We start from the raw sequence: 23,794 nt of genomic DNA on the forward strand, positions 1-23,794 counted from the left end.
AATTTATGGTGGAGGGCGCGGACGGGTCACTGCAGGTATAATTTTACTTGCTTTCGGGAGTTTGAAAGACGATGATGAATCATTTTAAGGTGGAGGTTTTAAGTAGGATCTATAAAATTGCTGTTTAGAAACTACGTAAAAGTTGGCTGGTAATGAGCGATAAATTCTATTTGAGATTGGAAGGTTTCTATAAATTACGAGTGTCTCAGATTCAGGTTTCTTCTGACTCGTTTCTTACACCAATATAACCCTTTCACTGCTAAATAATAATACATAAATACACAATGAAATATTACTGTAAACTAATGAATAGTTTATTTCGAGCATGTTTTGAACAAACGCTTATAAGTTTTTCTGGTGTGCATTTTTATATAGGTACAGGATGTTATGTATATAAAACACCTGCAGAATCATGCAGATTACTTTGACCAATCAGGGCTTGTAAAATTATTAATACCTAAAGATCTGACCCAAATAGTAGTTTGGTGACAAAAATAAGAGTGCCAAACATTTGTCACATTTGACATGACAAGTCAGTGGCGGCACAAATGTATCTATCTACTTGAAATTGAATATCCCATTCAAATAAGACGAAATTATAAAAACATTCAGATTGAGCTTTGTTCCGATCTAGGGAAATAATTAAAGTGGCAACAAAAATAAATTTTACTGCGAATCATTGCGAAACTGTTCAGCACCACTTGACAAATATCTGACGACGTAAGCCTATGTAATGACATTTTGACATTTTGTTCCACCAGATTACTTGATTTTTAAAATTTACGAATATTTAAACTGAGACATGATTGGTTATTATTACGTTCTTCCACTGCTTGCAAAATGCGTTGCAGAAAAAATTCTTTAAGTTTAAATTTCTTTAATGCTATGTTACAGTTTGGTGCTTTAATTACTTAACATCCTGTGAATAAAAATGATTTTTTTTGAGATTTTTTTCGTAGATTTCACAAGAATGTGTAAAGCGGTAAAAGTCGGAGGACGTACACAACATTTTTGAATTGAATCCGTCAATTAAATAAGGTAAATTTTTTAGAGATTTTTTTAGAAATTATTAGGAAACAATATGGTGCTTTAATTAAATAAAAATAATTTTAATAATTAAATACAAGATGTCTGGAAAGTCGCGCACCACCATGATACTGTGTCATCGGACAATGCCATATAGATTACCGGAAAAATGTTCAAAAAAATCCATGTCTTCAATTTTTCGTGATATGATGGATTGAAGAGTAAAAGTTTAATCTCAAAATAAACGATTTCTGTGCAATAATTTTACGTTCAAATGAATTTGTTACCTAAAGGGCCTTTTGCGCAAAGGCATGGTGCAAAAAAAATCGGAACACTCTCGTGCGAAATGCCTGAAAACTGTTAACCAGATTTTTAAATCAATAATGTCGATCGGTGTAGCATCGTTCACATGAAACCATAATTATACTCGTTCATGAGCCGACCTGACTAACGCCAACAATACAACAGCAACGTTACTATGGCTTCGAATACTGGAAATTTAAATTATTAGGGGAAACGGTTCAGCAATGTTGCCATTTTCCTAATTTTATTTTGGTTTACTGCGAAAACAGAGAGTCTGGATTTTTTTTTAACATTTTTTTGGTACTTTGGGGGGGCACTCAATTACTCCCTTTCAAGGGAGTGCGCTACTTTCCGGATATTCTGTACATAGCAGAAAGGTATTTTTTTTTAATTGCGTATAAATATCATAGTAAAATTGTTGACAATGAAATCTTTACACCAAAATTATCGTCTGTCATTTTTGGTTTAATTGCCACCTTTCGTGCATGTTTCGTTTGTTATTTGTTATACCCAAAAAGTCTTTTATCAACCGGGAATTAACCACCCCGTTGGTATAAAATAATAATAATAGTCAATTTAACGTTGATTTTTTTTTAAATGACTACGATTTATAACAGTTTATTGATAATAATTATTGCATGGTTGGTTACAAATATAATTTTCGATAATTAATTTTGCTGTTCTTCTTATTATCTCTTACTGTGGCAGTACCTTGGACAAAAGCTTGCGAAATATATTTTTAAAACTCGTATTGTACAACGGAATTTTTTTTATTTGTGTAAAGATTATACGTAAAACATATTATTCTAATTTTTTTCATAAACTCTTGAATGTTATTTCTCGTAATGTTTTTTTAGTTTTTTTTGCAAAACTCCTCTATAGTCCGTTCAGAGACATAATCTACACCTATTTACCATTACCCAACCCAAGGCCTCACCTTGATTGGCCCAGTCGTACAATTGCGGCCATCATCTAAACCTCAACTTTTGATTGGTCGCCTTCCCGCAAGCGCCTCCCCCATTTCCACCGCCTTATCTTTTCCTCGTCACTCGTCATTTCTACAAAATCTACGATAAGTGTCAGTTCGTGTGTGATAGAGTGTGGACCGTCGGTGATGGTCTCTTATTATAACACCGCCAACATGTACCGTCACCAGCAAGCCGTGGCCGCTCCAGCCAACGCGCCCATGCACTCGTGGTACGCGGGTTACCATCAAGGTGCCCAAATGGGTCCCGAACAACAAATGTGGGAACAACAAATGTGGCATCATGGACATGTTCCATCGCATTCGGTGTTTAACGGAGAGTTCGCGGGGGAGTTTGTACACACGGGGATGGTGCATAACGAAGGGCAGTTGATGCCGTCGCCGACGATTACAGTGTCGGGGAGCGAAATGTCGAGTCCTGGAAATGGGAATATTTCACCTCAGAATCAGACGCAGGTGACGAGGCCGCCGCCGGCAAGGAGTCCGTATGAGTGGATTAAAAAGACCTCGTATCAAAGCCAGCCCAACCCTGGTAAGTCCATTTTTAGACACCTAAATTCTAAGTGCTGATGAAAAAAATAGAGAGACAATTTTGATCTTGCGTAGAATTTTGGTTGTTACTTCAACTCCATCCCCAAAATACTCGGTTTTATTTTTTATTAGAAATCAGATTATTTTTTCCTTTTCTCGAACACGTTTTATTTTGTCAAAACAAACAATTTTTATAGTATCTACTTATTTATTATTGTTATAATTTTAATATGACAGCAAGTTGAAATTTCCTACATTTCTTTACCAATGTGTCATAGAAATTCACTTTGTGTCCTATTTTAATTATTTTTCTACTAAAAATCTGCTTACTATCTTCACTATTTTTTGCATGTTTTGATGTCGCCAAATGGATTATATTACCAATATTTGTATGTTGTTTTGGGTGCGTTTATAAGTTTTATCAACGACCATAAAATAATTCGCTTCAAGACAAATAATTAGGTCCGACGCAAAAATGAAATTCCTCGGCTCTGATTAGCCTAAATTCGTTTGATTATGACCATAGTACAAAAGTTTTTCAAAAGAGGCGAAGTGAGGCATGAAAAGAAATGTCAAATTACCTATATTTTGACATTCATTAAAATTTAGTACGAAAACAAAAGTTTGCACCTGTTCCGCTTTGAGTTAAATATTAATGTAAAAAAAATGTCGTGATTTTTATTTTTGCATTTAGTTAATTTTGTAGGTTGTCCTACATAAATCACTCTCTGGTAACCTGTATTTTTCAATTTTTTTAAAACAATTTTTATTGATAGAAAATGTGTTATAAAGTCCGTTTAAAAAAAAAAAAAACCAACACCGCACTCTTCCACTATTTTACAACCGGCAACGTCGTCAATGGTAACTTTTCGGTGATAAAAATCAAATAGGTTAGTTGTCTAATGTCTAATTGACAATTTGATTACACAAAACAGCCTTTCAGGCTGTGTCGAGTCTTTTCACTATTTAATCCTTTGATTTACAATCCAACAGAGCGTAAAAGAAACAGTGCGTAATTTTCAGAAATGTCAAAAATTTGACAATTATTTTCTCACCAAAAATCTCCCTAGGCAACGTTGCCGGTTGTAAAGCAGGGGAAGATTGCGGTGTTGGTGGTTTAAAAAAAAAAACGGACTTTACCTATACTTACTTATTTCAATAAATGGCCGTAGATAAAGCTTAGTATTATACTTGCATGTAATGGCCCTTTTCACTTGGTTGCTCCACTTTACAAGGGATGATGGGCCTCATATAATAATATAACATTACTTTTACTGTTATTTGTTGTTGTTAAATTGTTATAAGTAAATACAAATTTCTTTTTTAAATAATTACACCTATTCAATTGAACTATAAACGCCAATCGGACTATAATTTCATGAAAAAATCTGGAAGTCGTGTTGTTTTTTTTTTCATTTAAAACCAACACGTAATTTGTAAAAGTGTCAAAATCTACCTATAATAATTATTATTATAAAATCTGAATGTGTTTTGATAACAAATTGTCTCCAGGATTGCAATAACACACTTTTAAATTTATAATGGAGTGTAATTGCAGAGCTACCAACACATTTTTAATTTTTAAAGCCTGTTTTAGCACAAAACATTTACAAAAAATTAACACTTGGTGCAAAAAACAACAAAACTGGGCATCTCTTTGATTTTTACTACAACATTTACCTTTTTTTACCTTCTCGATAACAGTGATGGTAACCGCCAGTTCAATTTCTGACTTTTTTTAGCAATTTTTTGCCATATTTGCGTTAAATCAGTTAATACAATGGTAGGGTTGCATGTTCTATCGAGCTCTGATGTTAAGCTTGTGCGTGAATGTTCACAATTTTTTAATTTGATTTTTAAAATGAGTTTTGTCGATTTAGTCGATTTTGCGTTAATTTTGCGGGACAGTGCACCTAAAGAGAAATGAATGAATCTGTTTCAATTCGTATAAACAACACAATGGACTCAACAATTTAAGAAGCGGAATACTTCTTATCCCCTTCCGTGTAAAAGTAGCATTCTTAAAAGGTGGTGAAAATGTTTTTGTCAAATAAACCGAGCGGCTGTTTAAATTTCCGGACGCAATTAACACATTACTCTTAATATAAACGTTTTAAATTAACCAAACGTCCATCAAATGAAAGTGTTTTTTAATTCGATGAAACTAAAATTTGTTAATAATTTTCGTCGCAAGAAACTCATGTTTCAGTTCTTGTTTGTTTTCGCTTAATTTATTAGTTTATGAACTTCCAGTAAAAATGATTCTAATTGTTTTACGGTTTATAAACTTGTAAATTATGTTAAACCTAAATTGTTGTATTTGTTCTAGAACCTGAGAGCCGTCAAAGCTCGTCAGAATCGGTCCTGTTCGATTGCGCTGAAGTTCAGGACTCGATCGGTAGGATTTCTTCATTGTAGCGGTTGTTTTCGAAACTTCTTCCTCTCTTTGTGTTGTTTTTAATCTTCTTTTTTTATCTTTTGCATGTGATGGTTTTACGACCCTATCGTAATTCTTTTGTGATTAACATTACACTCACACATGACTAATTTCACAATAATGCATGCTCTTTTCGATTTGGAACCGGCCGCGTTGCCCAATTTGCTATAATTACTGAATTCTGTCTTCTTTACGAATAAATTAACACATTCATGGCGTCCAATTTTCGGTAATCTGACAGGTGCATCTCCGCAGCCGCCATATTTTATGTTTTTCTTTACGAGCGCTCGACCAATGGGATTTTAATCTGCATTCTCCATCTAAGCATTAAATTAATTTGAAAGGGAATAGTCTCGTTTAGTATCGAAAGTGAGCGGCGATGTTTTTTACCTGCTTTATTGCGCCATTTTGTTGCTGGTTTTTTCAAACTTTCGCTTGATTTTACTTCTTATTAAAGTTTTATGTCCACTAGAAGATCGTAAAGTTCTTCATAAAACTTCCATGATTATTTTACAGCCGTTTGCTTTATTTTTCTTAGCATATTCATCATGGGTTTTATTTTGTTTTTTTTACGTTGTAAATTTTGTTATTTTGTTGCGGCGCGGCGTCGGACAGGTATTGGGGCGTTAAATCGAGCCCTCCTGCTTTTCGGGTTTAGTTCGATGACCGACAATATTTTATGGCTCGTCTGACAAGATTATGCAGCTTTTGGGATGGGATGGGATTTCCAAATCCTTCTGAAGTTTTGCCGAACTTTAAAACACCCCTAATAAAGTAAATAGTCTCTGACAAAGACGTAAAATTTTACCAGGAACGGAACATTTACCTGCTCACTTACCCTCGATTCTGCAGATTTTAACCGGTCAACGACAAGTGTTGATTCAAACCACGACTGCCTATTACATAAATTGTCCGTAAAATTAGCAGAAGCTTCCACCGAATGCAGGACGATATAGTTTGGGAAATAACATCGCGACAGTGTAATAGCGTCAATGGACCCCCAGGGAAGCATAACCTCAAACTGCGGGGAGTTGCGAATCGACGCTGTAGCAATTATCAGGCGATACAGTCGTCGGCGCCACACACGTATCCACTTGTCTCATTTCGATAAAATGTGGGCTGAAGAGACAACGACAATTTTAGGCCATTGTTGACGGGGTGACAAATCGGGGCCTTTTATAACCGCATTACATTAAATGCGCCACCAACTGTTATGTCTATGGAGGTTTCAAAGTGGGGCAGCTCCCAATCGGTAAAAAATTGGAGTTTTTCCCTTCCCGCATCTCGCAAAAATCCTCCTGATTTATTCAATAAGAAACGTAATAGAGTCACTCGGCTGTTGTAAACACTAAATAGACATCAAGGCATAGGACTGTGGCCATAAAGCGGTCCGTGTGCCTCTTTATGACGGTCTTCACGCCAAGGAGGTCCCGAAGCCGTCGGTCGGAGCACGTTCGCTAGCAAAATTCGCTTTTTCTGATAAATAGAAGTGAGCAAATTACACGCCCTTGCTCGTTTTGAGGCGAAAACTGCCGTCAACACAACAGCTTGATGAATGATTTATTTTTAAGGACAGGCATGTCCAAATACTGGCTAATCCGATAAAGGACAAAAACGGTCTGTCAAACAACAGTTCCTGCGTGACTGATGCGCAACATATGTGGACTTTTGCGACAAATTGACACTTGCGATAGTGTAATCGAAATTAATTTGTGGATTGATAATGGAAGGGTTAAAGAAGGGCTAATGGATGTACAGGATGAATTAACTGTGGCACATGAAGAGCTTTAATTCTAGAGTTTCTTTTTTTTTCAATTATCCATTAATTTGTCTGTATTTAACAGAGATTAATATTATCGGTGTGAGTAATTCGTTTTGCGGGAATTTTCAGTGACTAATTTCAAGATTTCGAGAAATTTTAGTTGATTTTTTAATTAATCTTAATTTTGTTGTCAGCATTGTTTCTACTTTTATTATTATTATCATTCGTATCACCGATTTTGCTTCAAGTACAACATTTACGAAATCATTTGAGCATTATTGTCAAATTACACTCGTTACTATAAATCAAGTTATTGTTGATAATCGTTTAAATTGAATCAATCGATCAACTAAAATATCCCAAATCTTGAACTCGGATACGCCGATTTCTTGTTTTGGAGTTAATTCTGCACGCTTATTACTATTTTTGCATACTGACAGCAATAACAATGTTTGGCTAGATTTTTAGATCCAACAAAATAATAAAACATGAAATACTTAAATAAGGAAGGCTTCAGCTAGAAATTAATTGTTCTAAATTTCCTGTTGAGAATATAGCTCAGGTTTAACTTTTTAAAAAATGATAACTTCAGACAAAAGAAACAAAGACGGAATCTAAATATTTGTAAAACAAGACAGGCTTTAATTTATCACATGTATAAGTAGATAAAGAATGTCGTCTGATAAAATTAGTTAACGTGTTTTCTGTTGGAAGTGAATCATGTTCTTTTCATTAGAACGAATAAGTATCTAAATTGGGACAGTTTCAAGACTAGGCAACTCGCCCTAACAAAAATTCCGAGTAATTTCAGAGCGTAGTTTCGATTTCCCATCGTATTTTTTCAAGCTGCGTTTCGTTTAACCTTAGCGATAAAATAGTCGCTATCTGTACCGATGTCGGATGTTAAAATATATAATCCTAGTATAAACATAGCCTCAAGATGCGGAGTATCCTGGTCTAGGCCCAGGACAATACACATGTTGTCAGGTGCGTTAGATCTTATCGCGAATAAATAAGCCGCTTCTTCTCATCTCACCGCCCGTTAATCCGTTTGATCAACGATTTCCCTTATCGCATTCTCACAGATATCCCCGACTAAATTTTTCATATCGATACCAACTAATGAAATCGGAGAAACTGCAGGAAAAGTTGCTTGTGGACTAGAGAGGAGATGGATGTAGTAGTAGCCAAGTAGCTAGCCTTTTGTTGACGCCACTGATTTTGGACCTTTGTTATAGGAAAGACGAGAACGAAGGACAAATACAGAGTTGTATATACAGACCTCCAAAGGATCGAGTTAGAGAAAGAGTTTACCTTATTTAATCGATATATCACGATCAAACGCAAATCCGAACTTGCCGCCACGTTGGGGTTATCAGAACGACAAATTAAAATCTGGTTTCAAAATAGACGAGCGAAAGAAAGGAAACAAGCGAAGAAAAGAATCGAGGAGAAAACGCAGATGGATAATATGTACGCCCAGGAACAAGGACAACTTATCGTAGGTTTTCCACCACCGAATTTCATGGTACATCAAATCAACAGTCATCCTCTTAAAACGGAAGTCAGTGACAATGAGATTACCAATGTGTAGTGCGAATGATCTCCGCCCGGAAAAAGTGCAATGTTTTATGTGCAATTTGAGTGCTTAAAGACTTTAAATTTTTTATTTTAAGTACCTACGAGTTGGCAGCAACATATCTGTTCTAATTATTATGTAACTTTTGATTCACGATCACTTGACCTGCTTTAATATTTAAACCATAATTGTGTAAGATTCTGTTAGAAATATTGAATATGTTGCTCATGAGACTCACCTCCAGTCAAAGTAAATTTTATTCCGACTTTCAATACACGGATGTCGGTCGTTGAGGTCCTAAATTCTCACTATTATAGGTATTTAATTGTTTATGTTTGTAACGTGGCATCTGCGTGATGCAACTTATTATAACCTCTTGATAAATAAAGAATTATTGTTTTGTACTGATTTGTTTTATTTAAGACTGTGTTGACTCATATGAAATCTCAGTAAAATGGACGAGAATATTTCATCATGGATCGGTCCTTATAAGCATAATTTGATTGATACAATCCTCCGCGCAGTTGGCTTTGGTAAAAGTAAACCGTTTGTAACAGTGTAAAATTTGAATTTCCCGCCAAGCTGTCACTACATCTGTCACAGTACACTTTTAAAAAGGAAAGTTTCCAACGCCTTCTCAGCTCAGGATTTTACTTAAACGCACTATATATTCCCGCCGGCGCGACTCTTAAAAGTATTTTTCCGGCGACGCCGACGGTTTAGCGCGTTTTGTGTTTAAATCAATCAAATCAAAAAAGACAAGCGAACGAAAATATTCTCCGAGAGACGACTTCAAAGTTGTCTTTCTAGCCTTGACACAATTTCTCTAGGCTTTAGTCTTGACATCACAACGAATATTCGAAGTAACAATTATTTTGATGGAAAGTTTTGACTGCTTATTTGTGGATAATATTTTTAATATCCTGAAATCTGAACAAGTTAAAAATAGATTTATTTAACAAATTTGGTTATTTTTTAATGCGATGCCGAATGATGAATGATTTGTGCCTAACATTATTCCTTCTCATTCCAGGCAAAACTCGAACAAAAGACAAATATCGGGTGGTTTACACTGACCATCAACGGGTGGAGCTAGAAAAAGAGTTTTACTACAGCCGCTACATCACCATCCGACGAAAAGCCGAACTCGCCAACAACCTCGGCCTATCCGAACGCCAAGTGAAAATCTGGTTCCAAAACCGACGAGCGAAGGAACGGAAGCAAGTGAAGAAACGCGAGGAGTACAATCAAAAGGACAATACAATGACCATCGGTCATATGACACAACCTCAAATCGTTCACAACAATCAGACGCAAATTGGACAGAACATCATGCCTTCGCAGATCATGTGACCGTACTTTGCGTGGAATGAAGACAATCTTCAGTGTTTGTGATGAGAAAGTGTTATTTGTATTTAGTGTTATTTTATTTATTTTTGTTTGGAAATTGGTCACCATCACCGTGGAGATTTTGTTATGAATTAATCATATTTTTTGAATTTGTTATATCACCCTGTATATACATGTATAAATTTGTACTTAACAATCATATTATGTGTAGTGTAGGAAAGTTGATTGTTTTCAAAAAGCTTCAAAATTCACAGTTTTACTTTCTGGTCCTCTGAAATGCACCGATATAAATCTGTACAAATGCTTATGTGCCTTCTGTCGCTTTTTGCCGGTCCTGTGTATATTTATGTAATTCACACAACTTACAAACTTTTGTTGATTTGTAGCCGACACTAGAGCAACTTTAAAATAATTTATTTTTTAGTAAAGACGAATAAATCATTTTACTCAAGACTTCTTTTATTTTACCTTTATTGTCCGCCATGTTTTATCGGCCATTTTGTTTTTGTCATAAATAGAGAATTAAATTTATGCCATCAAAATATCGAAAAGGGTTTCAATTCATTCAAGGAATTGGCTGAAATGCACATTGTTTCATTGAACCTAAGTATAGAACCGTAATCAAATAATCCAATAATCGAAAATTAATCAGTTAATATGGGGATAATCTCTAGTATTGCCGTCATCGCCATTTAGAAATGCAAAACAAGCGTTATTTTCGAACTAAATCTTCCGTTATTTTGTCAAATTCACACATTTCAAATATTTGTTTAAATCTTAGCGAGCATTCAACGGACAATACGTAATTTATGCGACTCTAGCTAATCCTTTTATTCGATATTTATCAAATAAACCATAAAAACCTCTGTCAATACATGTAACAATGACTATTTAAAATTTATTACAATCTTATCAAAAAATTATGAAATTAGATTTGTTTGAATATACCTTAAAGTACACGAAAAAATTTTTCGAAGAACACGGCGACAATACTATCTAAATTCAAAAAAGGAGAAAAACCAAATAACTCGTTATGTAAATATATACATAGTGATTATATATGACGTGTTCATGTTACGTAACTGCTTTTATAAATAACAGATATCTAATTGTGAAAAAGTCATCGTTTTACACGCACCTGCATACGTAACGCATTATTACCAAACTTATCGATTGAAATGTGCATTTATCTAAAAAAATTTCGTGCACGAATCTAAAGTCACAGCGACGGCAAAGATCAAACAAAGATAAAGGGATTAACTTAATCTCCATTGCCTTGTCGGCAAAATATTATGAAAATTGATAACTCATTTAAAGTATGGAATGATACGAGGATGTACTTCATTTCACAAATCCAATAATTTTCTTTAAGCTGGGATAATACCGACACTCTTCACATTTTAAATATACAGGGTCCGGCAACACTTGTGTCCACCCCCAAAATCGTCTTTAATTTTAAACATCAAATTTTGAAAATTTGCATACGTTTAAAAATTTGTTTTTTTATCACGGTTTGTTTGGCGTCGCGACGCCTGAGAAGTATAATTTTTAGCGGTTTTTAGTTTTTGCGGTAAAATTCGGCGAATTCAATTTTTTTTGACATAACTGTGATACAAATATTTAAGTTTTAATTTTAAATCTAATGCAAATTGTGTTGAAAATTTGCGAAAAAAACACTGTTTTATCAAGTCAGTTTTCAAAATTATGACGGCGCAGTGACAAACTACGTTTACACCAAAATTTCACGTCATTTTATTCACTCGTATGAAAGTCAATTTTGATTAACTCTGATGTTGAACTTTATGGTCACCAGAATCGTTATTTAACATCGACAAAGCGACAATTTCACCAAGTAAGACTTCTGTTACAATCTAAAGTGAACCAAAAGATAGATGTCATTTGTGACACAAGATGTTGACAGATGGGTTAAACGTAGTTCCCAATTTTGACGTAATGAAATTGGAGACTAACTTGATAAAACAGCATCTTTTCCTCAACTTAAAAAAAAAATGCATTAAATCTAAAATGACAACTGAGATATTTTTAACACATTTATATTGAAAAAAAAAATTAAAATAGGGTTTGATTTCACAAACAATTAGCTAAAAATAACATTTTTAAGACGTCGTGACGCTAAAACTATGGGTGATAAAAAACAAATTTTTGCGTCAGCGTCTAACTTTGTCAACATTGAGCGTATGCAAATTTTTAAAATTTTACCTTAAAAATCAAAGACGATTTTGGGGGTGAACATAAATGCTGCCGGACGCTGTATTTGAATAGACGTGAAGCTCAGCAGTCAAAGTCAAAACCAATTTTTTTTCTTCGAAAACTTTCAGCCAAGCAAATTATGCAAGAAATCGAAAGAAAAACAATTACTTCAATTTATTTCTACTGGAGTTTCTCTGTGATCGATCAGAAACGAAAAAAAAAGTGCGATAAATAAAAGAATTTTCGTAATTACATAACTGGAAAAATGAACAATAAAGCATTTAAAAAATAATAATACTTACTTAAATCTAAATAAATATTTAAAAAACTTCGAACACAAAACAGTTAATTTTAGGTGTGCTAAAGCAATTAAAAATGACAAGATTAATGAAATTTTGTTGAAAAAACTAAAATATTTTGAAATTGTTAAGCTCAATTATTCACAGCAAGAAATTGTTTGAATACCAATATTTTAAAGCGCAAACAGTTTAACAATCTGTGATTATGACAAATAAAGCAATTGTACACCAGTGATGACGACAATAATTATATCGAGTGTTTGATTTATTGGCTGTTTACGCTAATGACAGCGGTAATTGCTGCGTTCGTTGTCAAAATAAATAAGCGATCCTTAAATCGGCATTCAAATTACATACACGAATCACAGTATTGCAATAAATCAGTCAAAATGTCCTCCAATATATTATGTCGATACAGGTCAAATCCAGCGTTCTTTATTTTCCCGTTTCTGGCACATATCTCGTGGTAAAGTACACTCCGGGAGCTTTCTGCAGATTTCAAGATCGTAACTCAAACGGCACTCCTGGGACGCCTCAAGTTGTACCCCAACCAACAAGCCGACGTTTCTTTTACATTTAGATCCAACTTTACGCGATATTACTTTGCTTGTGTGTTTTGCGTGGATAACACGACTTGAAGTTCATTTAAATCAGTCAGCTTATGAACTTGAAATTTAACTGCGCGTTTTCAAATTTCGTGAAATTTAATGATCATCAAAAAAGAAAGTTTTCGTCAAGAGTTCGGCCCTGTTCAAAGCGAATAGGTATAATGAGGGGACTGCCATAAAATATTTCTTTCTCACTCGACGTTGTTATCTTTAAATTCTATAAATTTTATGACGGTATTGAGAATTTTATTGTGCGGTGTTTCCGTCCGACGGACATCTCGGATCCAAGAGATTTTTCAACCACCCTTAACGATTTTATGATCTCTGACATCATGGCGGTGCTTTCTTAATTGGACTTAACACTTTAATGGCTCGAGTCGTTTAATTTTTAGTAATTTTTGTCCATCGAGTAGATTTGTAGCGATTCAAAATTAATTAAATTTATCGAATCCATCATTTATTGTTTATTTTAACATATTAAATGTATTTTCCAAGGAATTAATAAAACTAATAGGAGGTAAATCTAAGAATTATTTTTTTCTCACGGCATAAAATTAAAGTTTTCTTTACACCGTAACCGCCGTTCATTCTTTTATATTTCTTTTTAATCTCTAAGTACATTTACAAGAGCACAATAATTCACCACCATAAATTAGCTTGGCACAAGTGTTTATCTAGTTGATCTTAATTAAAAGAAAACCTCGAGTGTAACGTATAATTCGGTTCAATTTCCAAGCCACCACCACGAACATTACAAAATTATCACCATATGTTAATTTGTAAGCGAAGAAAATTACACCAGGAATTTAAACCGCAGCCTTGTGTTCCACTTTGCTCTTCTCCTTCCTCCTTCATTTGATTATTCAGGGATTAAACCATAATAAATAAAAATGACGAAGAGACACGTTTACCCAGCAGAATTATTTATTTTGAGCATTTTTTAAAAGTGAAGTCAGCAAAGGATAAAGATTCGTGAAATCTGCAAACACCTGAACCACTACAAAATGTCTGACCATTTTAGGAAAGGTAGAGGTATCTGCTATCCATTACTGAATTGGAGGAAGCCGCCCCATTGTGTTGTGCACGGTCCATAAAATTGACCCATCTCCTGCTGAGAGGCTGTCTTCGCTGTACCTTTCAAATATTTTGTCAGAAGACAGGCACCGACGACTCAATACAGGCATTAGAATAAATTATGACACAAAGCATCGATAGAGACAAATTGGCGGTAGGTGTTTGACACGGAAAACAACCGAGACGTGTTGTTTGGACATGTGGCGAGTGGCCTGTCTGTACAGATTATCCTATGCTGACAAGGAGGAACGTGGACTATTTCAAAACTAGGACATATTGACCGCAACAAATAGTGTAAAAGATAATAAACCACCCTTTATTATCGCGTCTGATGCAAACTAGTTATTAGTTATTAGATCGAAAAACAGTTCATATGCATACTTATAGTTCAGAATTTAACATCATTTATTTGTCACCGATGAAATTCTAGTCCAAATTAATAAAAAATTTAATAACATTTCGATATTTCGAGTGAATTCAAGTTGTGACCGCCTTTTTAGTTTTCATGGATTTTCCTCTTAATTGCCATAATGTAAATCAGGCTTTAAGCAGTGGCGTTTTTTTTATTTTTTTTTCTAAACATTTTAACATTTGCTAATCAGCAGCCATTGCTCTTATAGCGACACGTTTTCTTCTAACTTTGCATAAAGGCAAGAGCTGTAAATTAAATGTGTAGAATTTTTTAGCTACTGTCATTAATTGTCATAAATGACAATTAGAAGTACGCCTATGATTTAAAGTAAAAATTAACCCCCCCTCCCTAAATAATTTTGTGGTACACATTTCGTTGTCGTCAATAAAATGAAATGACGGTTTCTGCTACTTTTTTCTGTAAATTACATATTGGTTGTTAATTTATTAAATTTTTGTAAAAGACTCAATCGTTCAGAATAGGTAAACCCTTTTTTTCTGAACTGGATGGACTAGATCTTTTGTAGTCATCTAGGCAGATACTTGATTCTACAATAATTCCGTTAATCCAGCATAATCCACTTAAAACGAACGCGCAGTTTACGCCCACATTTATGACTGAGCGGAATAAATAAAATAAGATATCTGGGGTTTGAAAATACTCTGAAAAATTGCCATCGAACGAAAAACAAGTGTTTTATCTAAAAATTTTAATACGTAGCGGATTTGTAGATTCGATATTGAGGTGTGATCAAGTGGAATATAATAGGAGGAGTCGTTACGATTATTTGTAGATAAAATAAGTTGATAAGTTCACCGATAGGGCAGGCTTCTGATGGGAACTTTTTTTTCTGTCAAATAGAATACAGTTAAAATTAATTAATTAATAATGAATAACACCGACTGTGTCCATTTTTTTCTTAGGTAATAATAAATTAGCATTTCTACGAATGGTAGATATGAAATTAGTTGGTCTTTAAAAGTGCTCGAGAAAACGTTTAAATCTTTGACATTCGAGACACCCAAAAATTGTTAAAACGAGATTTGAATTAGGTAAGTTTAACTTTTTTAGTTTTAGAAATAGTTTCGTATTTATTATATGTACTGTCAAGTTGAAAGTTTTTGTATTATTTGCGTATAAAAAATAATTTTGCCAACTTCCATCCCCATCGGTAAACCAAAGAAATATGACTGTTAGTAATTTATTTACCTACAGGGCTGATTAAAAAAGATTGTCTAAAAATCATCAATTATTATTTTAGAGTTTCCGTTTTATTCTAAAGAGTTCAGTCCTTGATGAAGTGTTCTTATTTCGCAAGAACGAAAAATCACAGTAAAATGGACAAATTTGATTTTTAAAACTATGCAATTTGTTCATTTTGACGAGTTTTTCAATTATTATGTCCCAGTCCTATTGAAATTTATTTATAAGTTGGATGAAATGATTAATATAGAAGATCCATATTCACTTTGATCATTAGTACTTAATTATTCATAATGACTATATTAACCAATTTTTGCTAATAACTAAAATTCATGCATTTTTTTAATTAATAATTACTACAACTAAGGTACGATTAATACAAACAATAAAAGATTTATTAACATTTAAGAACGTTATATAGGCAACCAGTTATACATACACAATGGTTTTCAAACTTCCCCCTAGAGAGCACTAATGTCGTTGATCTAATTTGTAATCAATCTAAAAATTATGAAACTATTATTTACTTTTATCCTCTGATTTTCCCTGCTCCCGAAGGGTATGGTATTACTATTTCTTTTCAGAAATTTTTTCCAAGCGAATTTTTCAACAATGAACCTCCAAAAATGCATTGTTGCTGTCTGTCAGTTCACCGCAACCAACAAGAAAGAAAATAACCTTAAAATTGTTAAAGAACTCATCTCCAATGCTGTTAAGGAAAAGGCCAAAGTAATTCATTTTAACAATTTTCTGTCCATTGTTTCCTTTTATTGTAGATTGTGTTTTTACCTGAAGCTAGTGACTTTATAGCAAATGATAAACAAGAAGCAAAAAATCTGGCGGAGCCCCTTTCAGGGCCCTTAATGAACGAGTACAAGAACTTGGCCGGAAACAACAAAGTTTGGTTGTCTATTGGCGGTTTCCACGAACTGACCCAAGAAAGTAATGAGGTAATGAAAAACATACAGATGGATGATTCTAATCGCTAATTAAAAGCCTAAAATTTTCAATTCACATGTCCTAATTGATGACAGTGGTGAAATTCGAGCCGTTTACAAAAAAATTCATTTATTCGATGTGACCATACCAGAGTCAAATATTTATTTGCGGGAATCAGACACCAATGTCGCCGGGCATGAGATTGTGCCAACTGTTTCGACTCCTGCAGGACCTCTAGCACTGGCAATTGTATCCTTCCATTACAATCTGTAGACAATTAAACGTGGAAAAATCCTTAATTTTATACTAGTGCTATGACTTGAGGTTTCCAGAATTGAGCTTATTGCAACGCAAACAAGGCGCACATATTTTAACGTTTCCCTCAGCTTTCACACATGCCACTGGTCTTCTGCATTGGGAGATATTGTTAAGAGCAAGAGCTATTGAAACACAATGTTATGTTATTGCAGCAGCTCAATATGGCAAACACAACGAGAAAAGGACGTCGTTTGGTCAAGCCATGGTAAGTTGCATCTTGCAGTGATTATTTTAAGACACACCTTCATTTTTAGATTGTGGACCCTCAAGGAAAAGTCATCGCAGAATGTCCAAGATTCCAGCAAGGTCAGGATTCAAATCAAAGCATAGCAGTAGCCGAAATTGATCCAGGACTAATTTATAAAATAAGGAGAGAAATGCCCGTTTTCGAACATCGAAGAAACGACGTGTACCAACTGGAGGAAATTGAACAATCAAAATACCCCATAAAAGACGATGAAATTTACATGTTTGGCGATAAAATCATTCCAGGAGAAACCGTTTTTCACCGGACAAAGTATAGCTACGCCTTCACCAATATCCGCTGCGTTGTTCCTGGCCGTATCCTTTCCTAACGGAATAATATTTCAAATTAGTCGAAATTTAACTTGACGAAAACTCAGATGTTCTCATTTCAACGATTCGCTGCGTCAAACGACTTGAAGATTTAACCGAGGCTGAGTTGAACGATTTCTTCTCAACGGCAGTCAAAGTTCAAAAAGTGATGGAAAGAGAACACTCGGCGAGTTCCTCAACTTTGTGCGTGCAAGATGGAAAGCACGCGGGACAAACTATACCTGTGAGTCTCCCTACTGTAATGCTCATATTATTACACTTGTTTTAGCACGTTCATGTTCATATTTTACCACGTCAAGCAAATGATTTTTCGGTCAACGATGAAATTTACGACAAGTTGGCCAAACATGATCGGGATAACAGTCAAGTGCCGCTAAGAAGCATTGTAGAAATGTGTACTGAAGCTAAAATTTTGAGAAAACATTTTTATTAACACTGAATGTAAGAGAATTTGTAGTAAACAAAATTTCACTCCAATAAAAAGCGATTTGGATAAAACCTTAGACCTTCAATGGAATCGTCTCGACATGACTTGCCACATTTTTCTGCAGTGAGTAACCTTTCCTTGGCCAAAGTAATAGAAATTCCGAGTGATTGAGCCAATTCCTCAGATGTAAGTGAACCTTTATCGTCCAACTAAAAAATCAACATTCAACATTGTTACCAACGAGTCAAAAAATTACCAAAATAGCAGTGGCTTCTGCCACTGTTTCCTTGTCTAAAGTGGCCAATTGTAAAACTTTCACTCCTGAATGAAATTCAAATAATTTGAGAGGCAACCCTAATGAATCCATGATTTGACAAGCATTAATAATATCTTCTGGAGACAACAACTCCAATCCTCTCGCTCTGTTAACTCTACAGAAGACATCAGTAAGAGCCATCATCCCACCCATGTCTTCAATGTGAGTTTGCAGAATATCACAGATTTGTTTTGCCAAGCTCTTGTAGTACTGATTATCACTTTTATATGAATTTCTAGTAACAGGATCATCAATGCCAAGACTAAGAAGGTAAGACTTGAAGCGCACTGTTTCATCTTCAGTAATGTCACCTTGCTTTTCCTAAAAAAGTCTTTTACGAACAATCAATGGATTAAAGACATTTCAACTTTGATTTTTGTGGAAATTGTCCGCGAAATCTGCACCATATCCTTTGCCATAGTCATCAGTTTACTCAAATCTTGAAACGCCACTGAAATACTTTTATCTGCAGCTTGTTGCTTCTCCTGAAGACTGCGCTCTATTCCTACAATTCCAGTTCTCAACTTGATTTGAGGAGGCGGTTTGGCGATCTGTGGGGATTGCAGTTGTGCTTCCCAAGATCTTCTTTGGATAGCATCATTGAGAATTCTTATCACATCTGAGCCGAATCCCTCGCGGAAAGACAGTTTCACGTAGTTGTAAACGCTCGTTTGTTGGGGGCAATCTTGGCTATCTAAAATGCTAATTGAGAATTAATTTTTGCTTTATCAAATCTTTACAATCTGTTGATTCTGACAAATGTAAAACAACTTTTTTGGATCGACTAAAACTGAAAGCACTCGGTGATTCTTCTTCAATGTATATCACAAGTGCAAGGTTTAAAGCTAAGCAGGTTTGGCCTTTTGAGATGGCGCCTGGGCGGCCCCATAGTATCCGATGGGTGGTAATAATGAGTTCACCACCTTCAAACGATGTCTGTTGACAAAACATGTCGGTAGTGTGTGTTAATTCAAAGTTTGGGGTAACCTACCTTTTGGTCCCCATCATATAACCTCACATTTTTTTCACAAGTCAGAGTTGATTCACCTTCTAAAAGTAAAGGACTGATGTACCTCCAACGATTCATTTTAAGTTAGTTTCAGCGTTAGGTTATCTGATGAAGGAAATCTGTAATTTTTCACCAAAAAAATTAATTTTCCAAAACCATTTTACGACAGCTACAGACTACTCAATGCGCAGACGCGAAACCACGGCGCGAAACTTTGAAAACTGCAAAAGTCAGGTTTCTAAATAAATAAATCGAGCTCGGTCACTCTCTTGATTATTTACGGAGCACGAGAATAATCTTTAATTATTATGGCTCATTTTTCGCGGAATATCACGTGGATTCCGAAAATAAGTTTAAAATCGATGTACGAGAAAAAATAACCGCGTTATGGCCGTTTACATTTTTGGATATTTGATTTTCAGTTTTTTCAAATGTTTAAAATCCGATAATATCTTTAAAACTAAACGGTTTGCGCCATCGTCTTTCTCACGTCCTTCTACATATGAATCAAGTCTTATCTCGATTTTTAAAAAGTTTCGGAAAATTTAATTTCATTCTTCCCTCATTTTTCATAATTTTGAAAGTCAAATATCTCGGAAACTATTAGAGATATTAGATGCGGTTTGCGCCATCGTTTTTGATTCAAAAATTGTAAGTTTTAAAAACAAAAGTTTAGCCCTCTGGTGAGAGGAGGCGTGAACTATCAACTTTGGCGTTATTCCGCTAGGTGGCTTTTATGCAAAAACTTCTCTCACTTTTCGGTGTAAATAAATACAATAAACCACTTAACTTGTTAATTTTAACCTCAGAAAAAGGAATCTGAACTATGATTTAAGATTTACGACTTTGTTAATATTTTATTTAATATTATTTATGGACTAAAGATATGACAGATCTGTTGACGCATGTCCTAGCTTCTATGCTTCGTTGACAGATTGCTTGACGCGGGAAATTGAATTTTGAAATTTTTAATTTACATTTTCTCAAAAAATCTTGCAGATAGCGAGGAACGGAGACCAAAAATGGATGTGGAAATGTCAAATTATGCCATGTGCAAAGTTTCATGTCGATCTGCGAACTTTCGCGTTTTTCGCCAAAAAAAGTTCAAAGGGGTTAACCCATGGATTTTGGCGATTTTGACAAAAAATAAAATCTCTTTGAAACCGACTTTTTCCATCAATTTGGACCTCAGGAACAAGAATCCGTCAAAGATTTTTCGATCCCACGCTCCGTTAATTTTTTATTAATTTTTGAAACTTTTATTTGACTTGCATTTTTTCGATGAAAATTAAAGCAAGAAAATACTCTTTTTATTAATTTGGTCCTCAGGAGTAAGAATCTGAAGTCTGATTTAACATTCACGACTTGATTACGATTCTATTAATTATTTAAAATTATAGTGTCTAAACATAGGACAGGTATCTTAACGTATGTCCGAACTTGATTATTTTGACAGCACACAAACAGGTTATGTTCATGAATTTTAAAGTTAAATATCTCGGAAACTATTAGAGATATTGAGATGCGGTTTGCGCCATCGTTTTTCTCGGCTCATTTTACGTTAGAAAAAGTGCTTAAAAGCCCAAAATTCGATAGTCGATTTTTCGCGAAAAAAAATTGCGACTCAAACGATGAAAATTTTTATTTTTTTTTATTTTTGACCATAACTCGTAAACCGTTTGTTTGATCGATCTCAAATTGGGCCAGTGGATAGATTTTGAGCTCCTCTTTCGACTGATATATAATTCAATGCTATTAAACGTCATTTTCATTTTGAAAACATTGATTGAAAATCACCCCAAAATGACCACTTCCAAACAGTTTTTGGTCAATGCTTTCTTTATTTCGTAGGTAAACTCAATAAATTTTGACTCATTTTACGCAGAATCTCACGCTGAATCCAAATCTGGAATTTAAATTCAGATCCGACAACAAATAACTGAGTTATGGCCGTTTGAATTTTTGGGTTGTCGCCAGATGGCCAAATTTTTGAAGGTTCCAAACAATTCATGCTCGATATCTCGAAAACTATTTCAGATATTGGAATGCGGTTTGCGGCATCGTTTTTCTCGCGATTTTTTACATTAGAAATCGTTTTTAGATTTTCCAAAAGTCGAAATTTGCAAATTTTCGCAAAAATTCATGACTAAAACTATGGCCAAACTTCTCATATCGATATCTCGCTTATTTTTTAGAGTAAATTTGAGTTATTATACATCAGTGAACGCAGAATTTTACGCAGATTGCAAATTTGGGATTTAAATTTAGTGTCTTTATGATGTCATGGCTTTTGTAGTATCAGAGGAAGATTAACACCTAAAACTATTTGGTTTGTTTTAGTCGGAAAAAGAAATGAGCACTGAAATGTCCGACAAGCTGGCTGCGGTTACATCAGCATATAAAAACAACAATGATCTACAAGAATTGAAGAAGTCGTTAAATGAGATATTTTTGAGGAAGCGCCACTTGCGAAGGACTAACCTTGGCTCTTGGCTCTTGGATCAGTTGGAATTAGAGCAATAATCAATTACCATTAATTAAGAATGGATAGTTTCGTCCATTTCAGATTGTTTCCCTCGTCTTTTTTAGGTAAGCCAACAAACATGTTCCTAATGAAACTTTTTCACACTTTTTGCAAGAAGGAGGGAGAGTGTCGAGTTTGTGTTTTTTTATTTTATTAATACTCCTTTAGTTTAATTTGAGGGTATTGTTTTTTATCATTCTTCCTTATTCCTGCAAATGGTTTTGATTCAAAAATTGTAAGTTTTAAAACAAAAGTTTAGCCCTCTGGTGAGAGGAGGCGTGAACTATCAACTTCGGCGTTATTCCGCTAGGTGGCTTTTATGGAAAAACTTCTCTCACTTTTCGGTGTAAATAAATACAATAAACTACTTAACTTGTCAATTTAAACCTCAGAAAAACGAATCTGAACTTTGATTTAAGATTTACGACTTTGTTAATATTTTATTTAATATTATTTATGGACTAAAGACTGTTGACGCATGTCGTAGCTTCTATGCTTCGTTGACAGATTGCTTGACGCGGGAAATTGAATTTTAAAATTTTTAATTTGCATTTTCTCAAAAAATCTTGCAAATAGCGAGGAACGGAGACCAAAAATGGATGTGGAAATGTCAAATTATGCCATGTGCATAGTTTCGTGTCGATCTGCGAACTTTCGCGTTTTTCGCCAAAAAAAGTTCAAAGACTAAACATCATGGATTTTTGGCGATTTCGACAAAAAATAAAATCTCTTTGAAACCGACTTTTTCCATCAATTTGGACCTCACGAACAAGAATCCGTCAAAGATTTTTCGATCAGACGCTCCGTTAATGTTTTATTAATTTTTCAAACTTTTATTTGGTTTGCAGTTTTTCGATGAAAATTAAAGCAAGAAAATACTCTTTTTATTAATTTTGTCCTCAGGAGTAAGAATCTAAAGTCTGATTTAACATTCACGACTTGGTTACGATTCTATTAATTATTAAAAATTATTGTGTCTCTATCTTAACGTATGTCTTAACTTGACTATTTTGACAGCACACATTGAGGTTATGTTCATGATTTAACAAGAAACTACCAGAATTCTTTACTGTTTACTTTCTCGTTCTTCTGGGCATGGTAGCAAAGAAATTACACAAGTTAAGAAGTTCATTTGAAGCTATTTAGAGTTGGAGTTGATTTGCAACAAATTGATGGGTCTTTATTGAAATTTTTAAACGCAGGTAAGCTGAAAACTGTTTGAATTCCAGCCTTGAAATGTTTCGTGGTATTTCCAGGTTCCAACTTCATTACCAGAGTTTATTATTAAAGAGACTGAATCGATGGATGATACCCATAGCCTAAGATGTCGAAAAGGCGGTTGTCGTCGCTCAACGCTGAAGGACTCTGCAAGTTATTGCACAGAATTGAAGAAACCACCCATTCAGTGCTCCCAGAGTACAGTGAATTGATCCATCACGAAAAAGGTGCTGCTTTACTGCAATATGGATGAAAAAGGTTAAATTCAAAGTCAAATGTTCTTTTTCCAGTGGTTGAAGATGTCGTTCAGTGACTGGGAGATGTTTCAAGTGTTGCCTTATTGCATTGCGGGAGCACGAAGTTTGCAATGTTGAGTCTACGAGCAGAAAACGAGTATTCTCCTCTAGAGAAGAGCCAAAGGAACTCAACCAACGGAAACAGAGCATCATCGAGATGCAGTTGTCAAGAAAGAAAATATGTACTACAAAGGCTCTGAAGGTCATCTGGTGTCTTGTGAGCTATTTTGTGAAGTCAAGGAAACATCATTTATTGGTTTCTTGAAAACGCGAGATCTGTTTGTTCAGGAAGGATGGAAGGTTTGTTTGTTTTCTTTTCTCTCCATTCATGGTCTCACCTTAATCTCTTAGTTGCAGCTTAACACAACTTTGTTGTCTTTCCTGTTGGTCA

General features: G+C 34.6%; 3 protein-coding genes across 3 annotated transcripts; 2 read left to right on the forward strand and 1 right to left on the reverse strand.

Moving 5' to 3' along the window:
* The first annotated feature begins 2,443 nt into the window (after positions 1-2,443).
* On the forward strand, positions 2,444-10,103 carry LOC148166686 (uncharacterized). The gene is made up of 12 exons (XM_088048553.1): positions 2,444-2,846; positions 5,175-5,243; positions 8,283-8,632; positions 8,721-8,761; positions 8,821-8,825; positions 8,868-8,976; positions 9,074-9,173; positions 9,206-9,340; positions 9,382-9,420; positions 9,454-9,508; positions 9,573-9,972; positions 10,043-10,103. The coding sequence occupies exons 1-12, from the start codon at positions 2,444-2,446 to the stop codon at positions 10,101-10,103; spliced, it is 1,767 nt and encodes a 588-aa protein (XP_087904679.1).
* Positions 10,104-16,256: 6,153 nt separating this feature from the next.
* On the forward strand, positions 16,257-18,111 carry LOC148166687 (nitrilase and fragile histidine triad fusion protein NitFhit-like). The gene is made up of 7 exons (XM_088048979.1): positions 16,257-16,509; positions 16,557-16,730; positions 16,777-16,968; positions 17,030-17,242; positions 17,292-17,598; positions 17,661-17,836; positions 17,882-18,111. Exons 1-7 carry the CDS (start codon positions 16,342-16,344, stop codon positions 18,044-18,046), a joined length of 1,395 nt encoding a protein of 464 aa, XP_087905105.1. The 5' UTR covers positions 16,257-16,341; the 3' UTR covers positions 18,047-18,111.
* LOC148166688 (vacuolar protein-sorting-associated protein 36-like) lies at positions 18,024-19,582 on the reverse strand. The gene is made up of 6 exons (XM_088048980.1): positions 19,543-19,582; positions 19,348-19,484; positions 19,097-19,292; positions 18,725-19,050; positions 18,297-18,677; positions 18,024-18,249 (listed from the first exon to the last, which is right to left on the reverse strand). Exons 2-6 carry the CDS (start codon positions 19,441-19,443, stop codon positions 18,082-18,084), a joined length of 1,167 nt encoding a protein of 388 aa, XP_087905106.1. The 5' UTR covers positions 19,444-19,484; positions 19,543-19,582; the 3' UTR covers positions 18,024-18,081.
* Positions 19,583-23,794: the final 4,212 nt, after the last annotated feature.

Source organism: Gnatocerus cornutus, unplaced genomic scaffold (assembly GCF_029298725.1).
Source record: "Gnatocerus cornutus isolate USDA-ARS CGAHR unplaced genomic scaffold, icGnaCorn1.1 ctg00000023.1, whole genome shotgun sequence".
NCBI lineage: Eukaryota > Metazoa > Arthropoda > Insecta > Coleoptera > Tenebrionidae > Gnatocerus > Gnatocerus cornutus.